The sequence below is a fragment of the Pezoporus wallicus genome, unplaced genomic scaffold, assembly GCF_028554395.1.
Source record: "Pezoporus wallicus isolate ANWC-B61680 ecotype Strahan unplaced genomic scaffold, APGP_CSIRO_Pwel_v1 contig_6783, whole genome shotgun sequence".
In the NCBI taxonomy this organism is placed as follows: Eukaryota; Metazoa; Chordata; class Aves; order Psittaciformes; family Psittacidae; genus Pezoporus; species Pezoporus wallicus.
The window spans coordinates 2,793,967-2,808,856 of NW_026637555.1; the positions used below are offsets into that span (position 1 = coordinate 2,793,967).

Genomic DNA, 14,890 nt, shown 5'->3' on the forward strand with positions numbered 1-14,890 from the left:
CTTGGGTTTCAGGTGCTTTGGCAGGAACACAATTGCACTGATGATCTGGCCCCAGTTTGCAAGGGTTGAGTATCTTGAAATGTGTTATTGATGCTGTAAAATGCACAAAGGAAATAACATTTCCTTCCAGTCTCTTTTACTTACTGTAATCGTGTGTGTTAGTTGTAGCTGTACTTGACTGAGAGTGAAAGTGGCAGCGGAAGTGTGATTTGGGGTTGGTAATACCCCTTTAAATAAAGCCCAGCGTACAGATTTCTGTACTTCCTACCTTATTTGGCTGTTCTCAGAGATTGCTGCTGGTCCTTATTCTCAGTTTTGCCAGAGATATCTCTATTGCAGTGTGGAAAACAAGCAGAGGGTTGGACAGGTTCTCTGTGCTTGCAGTCTTTCTCTATTTTACTCCTCCAGCTGCAATTGATAGAGGCAGTGGTGTGAAACAAACATTGCTCCCATAAATAACTGCTGCCTGTTAGATCTGCAGGTAACATGAAGCTCAGGGGTTGTAGAGGGGCATTGGTGGCAAATTAGAGGTGCATGTAATGGAGAAATAGATAGGTGATGGACAGACACATGCCATTTCCTCTCATGGGTCGCCTTGCCAAAGCAGTGATATGGGTATTGGGCAGCTCTGGTTAAGAAATGGAGTTAGTCCCTGCCAGTTGCATTTACAGTGCTTTGCTAATCTATTTTTTCAGACAGCACAAATAGTGTATTTCATTGTGCTGCCTTATTGATCAGAGGAAAGATTCAATTTGACAGCAGTTTCAGAAAAGCCTTCAAGTTGTCCAAGATGTGGTGGAATTATTAACTACCCTAAGCCGACATATGGTCATTTAGTGTTTAATGTTTGCCCTGACATGTTGAGGAGTCATCGTGCCAAGCTACCAGCTGATGCCCAGAATTTTATAGATACATAAATAATAGCTGAAATAGTTTTCTGGAGTCATGTTTAGATTTAAACAGCCTTTTATATGTTGTGTGTTATAGTTAAACTTTCTTCAGCACGGTGGCAGGAGCTGGAACCCCGCTGCATTGCCCACTACAGTTGGAATAAATGAATAGGATTTTGCAGCTTTTTGCAGCTGTATTTGTACAACTTCATCTTGAAATAATTCTAATTTCTGTGCCTAGGCTTATAATTTTTTCAAGCGTGTTACACAGTTGGCTGTACATAATTATGTCTTACAGCCATAAGCACTGACAATCTGCTTACCTAAACTATTCTGCTCTCAACTTGTCATTTCACTGATGATGAAGGAATTGTATGTAATTCATCAGATCAGAAATTAAATTATCAATTAATAATACTGCAAAAGAATTCAACAAGGAATTCAGTGTGTCTGTCAGAGTATCTGCAATTAAAAAGGCAGTTGAGCATTAGCATCCATGATGAGTGAGACTGGACCCCTCCACCCTTGTTCACCAAGTCCACCAAGCTGCAGGTCTGCACCTCAGCTGCTTTTTCAGGCATCTGTGCTTTGCTCCTTCTGCAAGCAGAAGTGCCACCATGCACACAATTGTTACTGGGGTTTTTGGAGGCTCGTGGTTGTGTCCATGCTCATGACTCTTGAGGACTGCTGCTGGCTTTGGGGAGTTAAATTCAGAAACTGAGTGTGCTGTAAATAGAAGTGAGATGTAAAAATGCTCTAAAAACTGTCAGAAAATACTTTTTTTAATGTATGGTGCCATGTGCTCAAGCAGAGCTGTCTGCCTCTTGTGTTAAAAGCATGTGGACAGGAAGCACATCAATAACTCATGTGAATAAGTTTAATGTGGATTCAAGTCAAAGTAAGCAGGGTCTTGGATCTAACCTGCATAGAAGTATAGTTAATGAGAGAGAAAACATGCCAAAAAAAAAAAAATCAGCCCTGTGAATTCGTTCCAAAGGAGCAGATTCAGCCAGGTTTGATGTTTCCTAGAAGGTGATCTCCCATCCCTAGTGCTCAAAGCAGAATTGCTGGGTGTTTGAGAACACTCATGGCAGAGGGAAAAATACCTCTGCAAAGTGGAGCTGCAGCTGCTGGGAGGACCCTTAGCAAAGCCACTGAGCTGCAGGAAAAAGAGACGGGATGCTGGGGCAGAGGAGAGCTGGCTGGGAGAGGAATTAGAGAGGCTCGGCACTTGGAAGTGGTGGGACAGAGTTTGGACACCACAGAAAAGCTATAGACGATCCGGTATTTTGTCTGCATAACATATGAGGATGAGTCCTAGGACCAAAGTCATCTCACTGGCATCATAGAATCATAGGACATCTTAAGTTTAAAGGGACCCGTAAGGATCATCAAGTCTAGACCTACACTGATGTCCATTAGCATTGCTTCTGCAAGTGCATAGGGGGAACTTCATTTTCTGCTTCCTCACACTTGGTGTTTCCCTCTTCTGACCATTGAAATAACTTCTATATATTCTGTGTCATGTAATCTACCCTACAGAACAAATGAATGGGTTTGCTTTTCCTGTAATTAAACTTACAAGAGAGACTTTGAGAACTGCAGAGCTTTTAAATCCTGCTTTGCAAGCATCCCAAAGTAGTGTCTCAAACAGGAGCCTCAGCAGATTTTGTTCTCCAAAATATACACATTAGAGGGTTTTACTATTTTTCCTATTGTTAGCTATAGGTCCAAAAGCTTAATTTTATGCTGAGACTGGCATTCGCAATCATGCCACAGCACCACTTCTCCATGATCAGTAATATATGTGTTCTGCAAAATGTGAATTCAGTGCATGGCTGTACATGATTGGGAAAACCAGAGCTCATTACAAAGCAAAGGTCATACTAAGACCAATTATATCCCTTAAGTCTGGGAAAAACAAGTGTGTTTGTCCCTACTGAATACTTTTTCCCTGTGTCTGAGCTCACTGTCCTACCAAGAGGAACGCTGCTTGTGTTAAATTGCTATCTGGTGTTGTACAAAGATTGTTATGCACTTGTTCTTCTGCTGTGCAGCTTAATTTTTAAATGCCATGGACCACGTTTTCAGCTGAAATAAATCAGCGTGCCTCTGCTTGAAGCCAGTGAGTCTACACTGATTTGTACTCGCTGAGTGCTTCAATCATTAGTTACAGTGATCAGGTTACTCCTGTGTAGGTCAGTATCTGCTGCCCTTGTTTATCCTCTGCCCTGAGCATTCAGGTTTCGTGCCCAGTTTTATCCAGAAAGGTGCTGGATTCTCTTTGCCAGGCTGGCTTTGTGGCAGATGTGGTGTAAGGCTTTAGGGCAGACACACTTCAAACGGAAACAAGGACAAAGCCCTGCTACCATGATGTATTTTTCTTGACTTCATCTTTGTTTATGCATAACCATAGCAGACAGCAGTAGGGTCAGCTTTAAGAAGGTGCTGCAAGATTGTGCCCTATGTAAGGATAACAGCATGTAGCCCTTCATAAATAGATTATGATCTTCTCTTACATGTCATGACTTCTCTAACACAGGAATAAGAACAGTGTGATTTGAACTCTCAGAGGTATTTGCTTTGACTTTGCCATGGAGCATCCTTGATAGCAGAGGAAGGCTCATGCATCTGCTTCAAATTCCAGTTAGTTAATATCAGCCCCTTGCATCTTGCACAGGGTGAACCAGTATCAGTTCTTCAGGGCCAAAATTCACCTGATAGCAGCACATGCAACTCCACTGGGATGCCTTCAGTCACTACACTGAAGAATCTGCTCTCTTGTAAGAGAGATAAGAGGAAGAGTAGTAAAAATTAGTTTTGTTGCTTCTGTTATCAGTGTGCTGACAGTGATAAGACACTGGCAGTCGTGTGGCAGTATTCTTTTGGTCCATAATAATCGTCTCTTTCCATCAGAGCTGCTCTTCTCCCTTTCACTCACCTTGCTGCAGGCTGAAGCATTTCCACAGTGGAGTACTTAAAAACTGAACCAGCTGCAAAAGGCCTAAAGAAAGGCACATGTTGCTTTAGAAATCAGTCTGCCGTATGAATTACCATTAAATGTGGAAGGTCCATGAGCACCGGCCAGTTCCTGATACAGGCACATTAGCTTCTTGACCTTCGTAATAGTAGGTAATGAAAAATACTTAATTATTTAAACATGAAGAGCATGCCACAATAGTTCGTTTTCGCTGTAAAGGCAGAGACCTGGCAGGGCTGCTCTTGTCTTAACTACTGTTGGTCCCAGGTCACCACTTGGAAACTTTGGTCTGGCTGGAGAGTTGCACAGCTGCCAGACTGGCCCTATGAATCTTGCAGACCTCGGTCTTGGTGTGTCCAGACAACTCATGCTACAGCAAAAATCCTTTGCTGTTTCAGCAGGTAGGAAAGCAAAGCTAAACTGCAGCAGATCCCGAGCCTGCTTTCACTGCTGAGCACCAGGTATCCTGTGCTTGTAGCATTTCATCTGATCATGTGTGAAATATGGCTCCCTTAGGCAATTGTTATTTTGCTTTTATTCCAAGCAGAGTAATGGTAGTTTTGAATTGGACCATGAGTCTGTCAAGTTCATTTTCATCCTGTACTTATGCATGGAGTCACACATGGTTACTGGCCAGAATTGCAGGCAGAAGTTCTTCTATCCCACTGCATTAGGGTCTCCGTATTGAACCTGATTTATACGCTCCTGTTCTCCATCTGTTCGATGTTACATTTTTGTCCAGGTGGAGCAGAAAACCGCTGGTAGACAATTGAGAAAAACCTGGAAGGGAGAGAAGAAGTGAGGACTATCAAAGCTACCGACAGGCATAGGGGAAAGCTCCAGAGAGATGTACCCATGTGGACATAATTGGCCTGAAGGGAGCTGCTGCATTGGAGAGCAGCCCTTGGACAGAGGGAGACGCATGAAAGCCAAAGGACCTGTGAAGCACTGGAAGCTTTCAGCAACTGAACATTTGGTGAAATGCCTTAGCCAAGCTCTCATAGGGTCAGTGCAGAGAAAGCAAACTCCTCCTCGTAAGAAGCAGGAGAGCTGGATGGTCAACCTTCTCCTCTGCAGGCAGCAGAACGTGAGCTGAGCATGAAAGAGAGGTTCTTCTCTTCGGGGTTCAGACATTTTGCTCATTTCTTTTTTGTTCAGACATCAGTTTCATTTCTTTCTCTAATGCAGGCTGTACAGTTAATTACACCAAGAACTTAAATGACAGCTTAAATCCCTCTGACATACTAGATTTACTCTAGTTTATCATCAAAATAAATGCATTATAAATCACTTTGCACAGATTACATCTGGAGCAGAGGAAGCTTTAACTTGAGAGACATCCGGCTATTGGGACAAAGAGAACATTTTTGCAGTTTGGACTTGGATTTTAAAGAAGAGGAAGAAATTTAAGCCCTTGCATCGTAGTAATGATAGTAGCTAAATGCTGTTTGTAACTGCAGGCAGAATGGCATTCATTGCAGTGACTCTCATCTACGTAAAAATTAGACAGCTAGTCTAAGTGTAATCCTTGGTTCTTCCTCTACAGTATGTGGCAAGAGAAAAACACTCGTTCCAGGAAATTTAATGTGTACTTAAGCATTCAAGACAGGAGGATGGATTTTAATCTGGAAAGGCTTTCTTGGCTTCTGTTTATCTGGCTATCTTAGACCAGATACAAAGTTATTAGAAAGTTATATATGAGATGAAACTAGTCCCTTTTGAGGGAAGAAAGAAATCCACAATTACAAATGTGCATTTCCATCTGTTCTTTCTTTGCCAATAGAGACCTTTTCCTAACTTAACCTTGTTTGCAGATACCACTGCCATGGAAAACTTGGCTCAATCGATAGTTGTTTTGTCCAGTAGAGGATCAAGACTTGCAGGCTGCTAAGACTGGTGTTGTAGATAACGGAAATAGCTACATACTGAAAATTATAGCTGCCTTGACAAGTCAAAGCATCTTATTTGCAAGGTGCAGAATAGATGGTTTTCTCTAAAGACAGCTGACTTGTTTTAGAGCATCTTCTGTTTTCTTTTTCCTTTTCTTTCCAGGAAGTACCTTGAGATCATTGGCCAGTTTGATAAAATGGGACAGAAGTTAATAAATACCACCCTAACCTGGTTGGGTCTACAAATGTGTCTTAATTTTTCTCTGTCCATTTGACTTTTGCATTTATTTATTGAAACCATATGTGATTCTTTAAGCAGCACACAGTCATTTGTTTGGAAATACAGGGCTAGAGATGTGTCTCTTTCCTGGCTTCTGAAACAATTGTGAAATAAGAGTTAGGAACTTTTATACAAATGAGTCTTAAACATATTGCAGAATCAGTTAAAAATAAATGAAGTCCTTAGCAAGGATTTCAATAAGCAGTAAGAGTAGCTGAATTAAAGTATTTCCACTAAAATTAATGAGCCAATCCTGGAATGCTTAGACTGACTCTTAAGTGTGCTCTTTTAAAGACTTTGAATATGTTTGCCTGTCTGAATTTCTATGGAGCATTTTGAATGCATGACAGATTATAGTCTTCAATTATTTTAATTTGGTTTTCTTAATGGGCAAAATAGCTAAGAGCTTAATAATAAAAGTTACTTAGTGCTTATCATTTACATTATTTTATGTGTTCATTAATAATTATAATGGGTTTTATAAAACAAAAAAAATCAAGTCTAAGTCTCCCCAGGCCATGATAGTTCAAATGTTGCATAGGATTTTATGGGAGATCTGGAAAACTAAGTGTTTTTTGAAGGGCATTCTTAACTCCATATGTTATACAGCAATCTGGAGAACTTCAAATGAAATTTATATTCTAGTTTGTTCTGTGGATAAGAAATGCAACAGTGTGTAAATGGCTTGCAATGCTTGCTCAAGATACATTCCTAGGCACTTACATACACTGTCACACAGTGATGGGCAGAACCCGGACCATGTGAAATCCTCTCTGTATAGTTTGTTAGGTAAAGAAATACTGTTGTTACAGTCCCATCTTCTCTTCTGTAGGCTCTGATGTCCTTGTTTGCTCAACCTGTCATTACCCACTCAGTCTCCCTAGGCTTCCAGACATTTCCTTCACTGATATCTAAGCAATCTCCATTGGGCCACTTTACCTGTGTAATCTATGGACTTGCTGGCGGCCTCCAATCTGCTGACTGTATTGCTTTCCATAGTCTGCATTGCCTCTGCTCCTGGCACAGGAGAGTTAGAGATCTTTGGTGGTTCTTATTTGCTAGGATAAGAGGGCTTGTAAATTCAAAGCCCAGCAGTGGGAAATGGAAGTGCTAGGAGCACCTGAAAGGTATGGATCAACAGGAGCAAAACAGAATGATAAAATCTGGTTCCTCAGAGGAACTCATCAACTGAAACTTTGCTTTCCAGTAGAACTTGTGCAAACAGCTTAGCTACCCAGTAAATCCTGTGGAGATGCAAGAACCATAAGGTTTTACCTGTAAAAGCGGGATGCAGCCCTGTGTCAGAAGCACAGGCTGATTTTCAAGTCCATCCAAATGTGGCATTGCTACAAAGGAGAAAGCCAGCTCTGGAGGGCTTAGCCCTGTATTACTTCAAGAGTTGCAGTGTTCATTTTCACACATTTTAGTTATTATATCAGAATATGCAGTGGGAAATGCCCATCTGTGAAGTCACACTGATTTCTCCTGCTCCTGGGATTACTCTAAAGAACTGAGAGTTTGAGTCAGACTCCTGGTGTTTTGGTTCCGAGCTGCAGATGTTGACTGCAGCCTTTGTGCTCTGTCGTGGATGGTGCATCGATGCTTTGAGCTCAGGCTTCTCTACAGCCCCCCACTTCACTGTTGGGCTGTAAGGCCGCTGTGTCCCTGCTTGCCACAGACAAGGGGAGATCTGGCAATTCAAGTTGAGTGCCCGGCTCTGCTGCAGGTGCCCTCTGTGGCTTTGGTGGCCAGTCCTGCAGTTCCCAGATGGTCCATTTATATGTTGTCAGTGTATGTGAGAATACTTAGCATCCCTCCTGCCTGGAAAATTTCACCTGTTTTCAGGAGATAGGATCAGGGGGTCACACCTTCCACTATAAATTGCCTTTTGATCTGGGACACTTTCCCTCGTCAGTGTAAAATCCACTCAAAGCTCTGTCCCAGAGGTGGTTTTAAGAGAATAAAAGCAGCTTTACAAGCAAATTCCTCTTACAACAGTCATCAGCCATCATCATTTATCCTGCACACCATACACAGTGTTGTACCATGCCTGGCTCAAGGGTCCAAGGATTCTTCAAGTAAAAAATGTATAAATGTATCTAAGGAAAACTGTTCTTCTGCCATCTGTTCTGAAACCCAGAACCCTGCATACCTCTTGTCTGCTTTCTAAAAGGAAAGAAAAACGAATTTAAAAAAGCATGTCTATTTTGCCCATGTAATGTGGGTACGATACCATCTTCTCACTTCCCGGACATAAAGGAAGGAAAATACAACTCTGCTCAACCAGAAAATTCTCCAACCAGTAATTCTTTTCTCCTGATCTAGTGAGCTCCTGGGGAATTGCAAGGGGGAGGGGGGGTATTCTTAATATTACTATTATTATGGTAAACTGCTCCAGGAATGGTTTCAACAAAAGAAGTAAACCTTACGTTGTATTCAGATAATGTACTTAACTTCTCAACAAGATTTACTAAATTGCGCGCTGGGAATTATGCAAATGAAACATTTGGTCAAAATGTTGCAGGATTACTGGGGGGGGGGGGGGGAAAAGAAAAAACACCTTTTTTTAAAAAAATCTCATTAAGAGTGCTAAAATTGCATGTTCTAATATCAAACACATGTGCCTTTGTGTGATGAATATCTCACTGGTAGTAATATGTTCTATTACGTTCCCTGCTCCATTGTCAGTGGTCTTTGCAACTTTCGGTGACAAGTGCTACTCCTTATATTTTTTTTCTGAACACTTCACATTGTTGTATTCTTACTGGAAGTGGAATTAAGTACAGGCAACGGGCAAATCATTGTAGTATGATGGCAATTAACAGCAAATAATGAGCCATTGCTGAATATTTGCAACATATTTCTGCCTGTCTTTGTTTTACTCAATGCAGTATAATTAGCTCATGGATTTTTCTTAGTATGACTGGGAAAGTTGTGTGGGTCTTATGATATAATTCATTTCCTAGATCTGTAATGATTTACATACAGACAGCTTAGACCCTATTAATGCTAATAAAAGTGCTGCAAGGACATCCTGTAGCATACACTTTATTAAATTGTACATAGCTTTCTTAGAGAGCTTCTGTTTATTTGCATTTCCTGAAAATAAAATATAGTGCCTTTAGCACTGAATATTTAAATCCAGCCTCCTTTTCCCTGTTCCTGTCCCTCTCTATGCATTTCTAATGCTTCTATCACAATGGGATCCGAGTACTATATGCAACAGGAAATAGAGCAGAAAAATGTCCATGAAGAAGTAAGTGGCTCTCCCCTTCTGTGATTCAGGTTAAAACTGCTTACATTTTAGTTCCTTGAAAAGAAACTGGTGTGCTGTTTGGTGCTTGTGCTCATTACAGCCACAGTTAAGCCAGGCTGGGGCTTGGGGCTGGCAAGACCCTCCCGTCTCCTGTGCTTCAGTGAGCAAAAAGGCAGGAAAAGTGCAGAGACCTTGGGTTTGGTTTTCTTCTCTTTTTCTTCCACCTTTGTTAAGGAAAAACTTTGTTAAGGATGGAGGGCTGGTTTTATCCTAACATGTTACAGGTCCTTTCGAGCTGTGCAGACACACAGCGATAGACAGACCCACAACTGTGTCCCCCATGTTACGGTTTCTAAGATGGGAACCCCACACTGGCTCAAACCTGGAGGTCCAGCAGTGGCTTCCTACATTTTCACTTACCTTAGGCCTAGCTACAAGTGTGTTCAGGGTGGGTTATAACTTGAACTCCCTGACTTGAGCTATGCATTTGCCGCAGACATTCACTGAATTCAACTTTCAGGCCTTTCCTCCTGGCAGGTTGAAAGCTGACTTTCTGAAATGGGGGCTGTGGACTTCAGTTGTTGACCTGTTGTTGCCATCGTTAAAGCACAGTTGTACAAGCAAAGTTTGATTTTAATACACTCTTAGTCACCCACAGATTTGCTAATGAAAATTGGATTTGTTCATGTCTACTTGGGTCCCTATTACAGATATCCCCTGGGCCCCACAAAAACCTGTATAAACCATTGTGTGCATCATGAGGGCACTTTCACAGTGTCCCCAGTACCTCTTTTAAGTGATTATACCAGTGTAAGTCCAGTCTGTTTTTCTTGGTACTAACAGCCTAACAAGGAGTGAATCCTGTAGAGAAGAGACAGATGAAACTGTCTCCATTCCCTGACCTTCAGCTCCAGAAGTGTAGGTGCAGCACGAATCAATCCTGGCAGTGTCTAGTAATAACTGACATTATTAGCTGTTAACAGGAACAGACTATTTGGTGGAGGCAGTACAAAGAACACAGTGGACAAACTTGGTAATGATCAGGACAAAGGCATCAAAGGAGATTCGCAAGCCAGGGGACCTGATATTATTCTGCACCAACACATTCAGTATCTTGTCAGCCTCCCGCATCAGGAGAGGAAGAAATAGCTGTAGGTCACATATAGAAGGAGTGCAAGAGCAGCCCACAGTCCCATCCCAATTCCTTTGCCCAACAAAGCAAAGCCTCCTCTTCTCTTGGGAAATGACCTTCACTCCCCAAACTGGGGCTGTTTGGGGATTGCACGAGTCTCCTGCATCACACTGAGGCCACTCGGACTCCTCCAAGCTGCTGTAGCAGAGATGCTAACATGCAAGGTTTCTATTATCTTCCCACTACTTTGTTGTATTCATAGACCCATTGGGGAAAAATTTATGCACGTCGCTTTTACACTGCCAAGACAGTTTGTGATGGTGCGGGGGGTGGTAATTTATTTGTACCTTGCACTTTCAGGAATAGTCATGCTGTTGCAAGAACTTCTTTCAGCATTTGATCAGAAAATTAAATTTGGGTTTAAAGAGATAGTCGGGGTTGCTAGGACAACGTATTAACCTCCCTGTTTTATTTTCTGCGCTCTGTATCCAAGGTTCATGTAACTCATCATGCTGCATTCCGTTTGTGGTGGTGTTCTCAAAGTATGGGAGGGAAGGGGTTTCAAAAGCAATGTGCCAAGCACACATTTCCTCAACAAATAGCCACAGGAAGTGGTACCATCCCACTGACATTCCTGGCCTTGTCAAGCCAGCAGATTTGGACAAAGAGGGAGCGAACAGCCCCAGTTCTCCAAATTTCATGGGCATATTTATGTGCAGTCACAGGGACTGAGAAAGAGGATGTGGGATCTTGCAGACAGCATTTTCGGAAGTGATTAATGCCTGGGAGGCTCCGGGTATGGCTGAACAGTTTGGACACTTTAAGGTGCCTGAGGTTTCAAGAACATCTAAACAGCATTTTTTTTGTGCATATAGGTTCTTCCCCATGCTAAGACAAAGAGTCAGAATTTCAGTGGTTCCTAGAAAATCGTCATGAATAAAATAAGAGAAAAATAATTGAAAATATGTAGAATATACTTTTCCTGGCTTTTCACCAATTCTTTGCCATACAGCTCACTTGTCAAAATTGACAGCAGCATTACATTTATGCAGCTTTCAGGCTCAGATCTTTAAAGTTGTTTAAACATCCATATGGCTTTTGTCCCAAAGTTATCGATTGCTGTCTTTGTTATTTCATCCAGATTCGTTCCGATAAGGACAAAGAGATCCATATCAGATACAGCATCACTGGAGTGGGAGCCGACCAGCCACCAATGGAAGTCTTCAGCATTGACCCTGTGTCTGGCAGGATGTATGTGACTCGCCCGATGGACAGAGAAGAAAGAGCTTCCTACCATGTAAGCATAAAACTGGGTTCACAAGCTCACAGTGAAACTGTAGCAGCATTGCTGGGGTCAAGGAGGGACACGCAGCTTTGAGAAGACTGGGGGTTTTGTTCAACGTCAGAGCCCAGATCGCAGTTTGGACGGGCTCCCTGTTTCAGCAGACCTGAGGAGCTGACTGCACAGGGGTGCCTGGGCTTAACTGACAGTGCGAGTCTCTGTCTCACTCTGCTGGAGCAATTGTGTGTGTGTATGGAGACGCTGGCTTTGTTTCTGCTTTCTGTTAATGTAACCTGCTAAATCAGCCAAACCAGTGCAAATTGGCATTAAACTGATGTGCTTTTCAGACAGAGGCATTTCTTTAAAGTGGTGCAACTTCACACTGTTTTTTAAATCCATGCAAGTTTATGTGCAGACCAAAACCCCCAAAACGATGAGAAGCCGGTCTCTGTGTTAGTATGCCTTGAGAAAATATTAATTTAAGAATCATTTACTGCAGTTAAACAGGCAATAATTGATATAGTCATTTTTCATTTTAAATCACTTGGAGTTGTTCAGGCAGTATGATGGGGGTGTGTCAGATAGGTTTTTAAATATGCAGATAGGCTAATATTAAATATGAGGAAATTAATTAAGATTAATTACACTTAAAAGTGGCACCTCATGCTAGTTCATAAAATGCTCTACCTGCAGAATATTTAGAGTGTAATTGGCCGTTATGTTTTGATATAAATCCTAGCCCCTATATTGCACAGCATAATTGCACAGCAGGTACAGTCCTGCAGATTGCTAAAAAATATGTTGTACTTTGCATGCTAGCCCTGCAAAATCTCAAGCACTTCCTGCATCTCCGCTTTAGTTCTCTCCTGGAGTGGTTGTGAAAGGTTGTTTCATGTATTGCTTTGTATCAGCATTAGCCACATCTGTCTATCTAGCCACAACGGCATCATAATAGCCCTTCCCTGGGATGTTCTAATGTCAGTGAAGAGGTGCGGGTCACTTCCAGTGACACCATATTCCTAACTGCACCGTCAGAGATGCACATTCTGACAGCTTTATCATGTATCCAGTTAACCGTGTTGACACTGCTCCTGGACTGTGGTGGAAGGATAAAGAAAATAGATTACCTCTTTAGTTGGGTGGAAAAAGAGATTTCCCCTGGGTAAAAGAAGATCTGAAGGAAAATTATCTTCTGTGAGCAAGAACAATTATTTTGCTTGTTGTGCCTAGGAAAATATGAAGAGAGGTTGTTTTGAAAAAGGAATGTTTGAGATACAGCGTGTGTCATCTCAGCACTGTTGATATTATTTCAGCAGTGCCAGGTTATTATAACAGTGTAGTCAGTAATACAATACTCAAGTTAACACTTCTGATGGAGCCACTGTGATTTCTACTGTGAGACACTCTCAGTCAAAAACATAAGATGAAAAAGATACTGTCCTCCATAATAACAAATCATGTGTTCCCTAATAACAAACTTAACCTTGTGGTTATAGTGAATTCAGTAAACTTAATTCTTGCCTTGGCAAGGGTGGCTGGATAAGTGTGCCTCATATGCACTGCAGGACTTCCAGTCTTTTCTATTCCTTACAGAAACCTTGAACCAGTGACATCCATATGTAAATAAGCATATTCACTCCCTGAAGGTTACAGGAAAACGTAGCTTATAAAGTAACTGATAAGTATGTTGTGAGACCTTATAGACAGGACTAGTGAGTGATAGAGCATTTTATTAGCAGAACAGTAGAAGGTGATGGGGAACATTTTAAGCCATGGCTGTAAACAACCTTTAGATCCTTCAGCCTCAGTAGCAATGGATTGATGATTTATTGAACCAGCAACTGTTTATTTGAAAACCCTTTATAAAGCATTTATAAATATACCATGCACAAAACAGTGACTCCCTAGTGCAGAAATTTAGAATAGCAATGAACCGTCCTAGAGACCGGAAAAATTAGGCCAGCTTCCAGAAAGAAGATAGTGTCCAAAGTGTTGGTTGTTGCAAGTTTTGGAAAGGTAAGGAAATTATGCCACTTCATAGCTGAGTATCTAACTGAAAGGAAAGACAAACTGGGAACCAGACTTATACGGAGTAATGGAAGACAAGTGATTGAGGTGTAGGCTTGGATGTGAACTGTAGAGCTTGGCCATTCATAAATTGGTTTCACATCCACTGTGGGAGATTTCTTTACCTTGGATTAGAAGCCTAACTCTTCAGCTGGGGTAGAGGATGTCAGTGGAGCTGTCCTTTTACCCGATAAGACATGAGCTTCTTGTCTGATACGGGCCTGCTCTTTTTGCTGAAGATAGATGCGTCTGTAGAGCTTCAGTTTTTCTTCAGTCCTAACCAGAATGAAGTCTTCCCAGCATCTCTGTCACTGTGTTGTCCTTGCTGTTTTCATTCCCAGGTAATCTAAAAACTAATTATAAAAAAAAAAAAAAGAATTTGCAAGTGTTTGTGAGGCTACATACAAAGAGTTCTGTTTCATTAACTCCCACATCTTCAACACATATTTTCTTATGCATAATTATCTGTATTGCTCCAGGACTACCATTCTTAAAATGCTAGTGTTTTAACTCTCCCTGCCTTTAGCAAGCCATTTGTCTGATGAAATTTACCTTTTTCCCTAAGGTGAAGCAGATTTATTCTAATTGGATCAGGAGTTCTGTAGCAGAACTTCCCCTGTTTTCAAGATCATTTTTGAACTTTTAGGGAGGATCATTCCAAGCACGATCTATGCAGAGATGTATATGCCTCTGGGACTTGCAGTGCCTTCCCAGGTGCCGTGTGTGCTGGCATTCCTGCATTAACCTCCCAGCACAATTGGCAGTGGGAGCAATCACAAATTCAACTGTATTTTAGCCTCATCTGTTTTCTCGGCTGCACTACAGACTGAGTACAAACTCCCCAGGGACCTTGCAGGCATCCCAGATGCAGCGTCAGCTGCAAGTATGAGCAAAGAGAAATGAGAAGGGCTTTGCAGCCATTTGCCCAACACCATGGTGTGGTGCAGAACTGCACGTGTTGCACTGAGGGATGCTGTGGGAGCTGCTCCAGCATCTTTAGTGTCTGGGGACACAGCCTTGGGGCATGCTTCCAGCACAAGCATGAGCTTGCTCACCCCCATCCTGCTGCCATCTCACTGCAGCAGGCATGTGTTGTTGCATTTCCCATTGTAGC

At 41.9% G+C, this 14,890-nt stretch overlaps 1 protein-coding gene across 4 annotated transcripts in view; it reads left to right on the plus strand.

Annotated features, from left to right (window-relative positions):
- LOC130597664 (cadherin-4) overlaps positions 1-14,890 on the plus strand; it is a 451,693-nt gene that overhangs the window by 341,741 nt on the left and 95,062 nt on the right. For all 4 annotated transcript variants that reach the window (XM_057406394.1, XM_057406396.1, XM_057406395.1 and 1 more), the window contains one exon: positions 11,569-11,724. In XM_057406394.1, the coding sequence (XP_057262377.1) occupies positions 11,569-11,724 (156 nt within the window). The remainder of the gene's footprint in view (positions 1-11,568; positions 11,725-14,890) is intronic.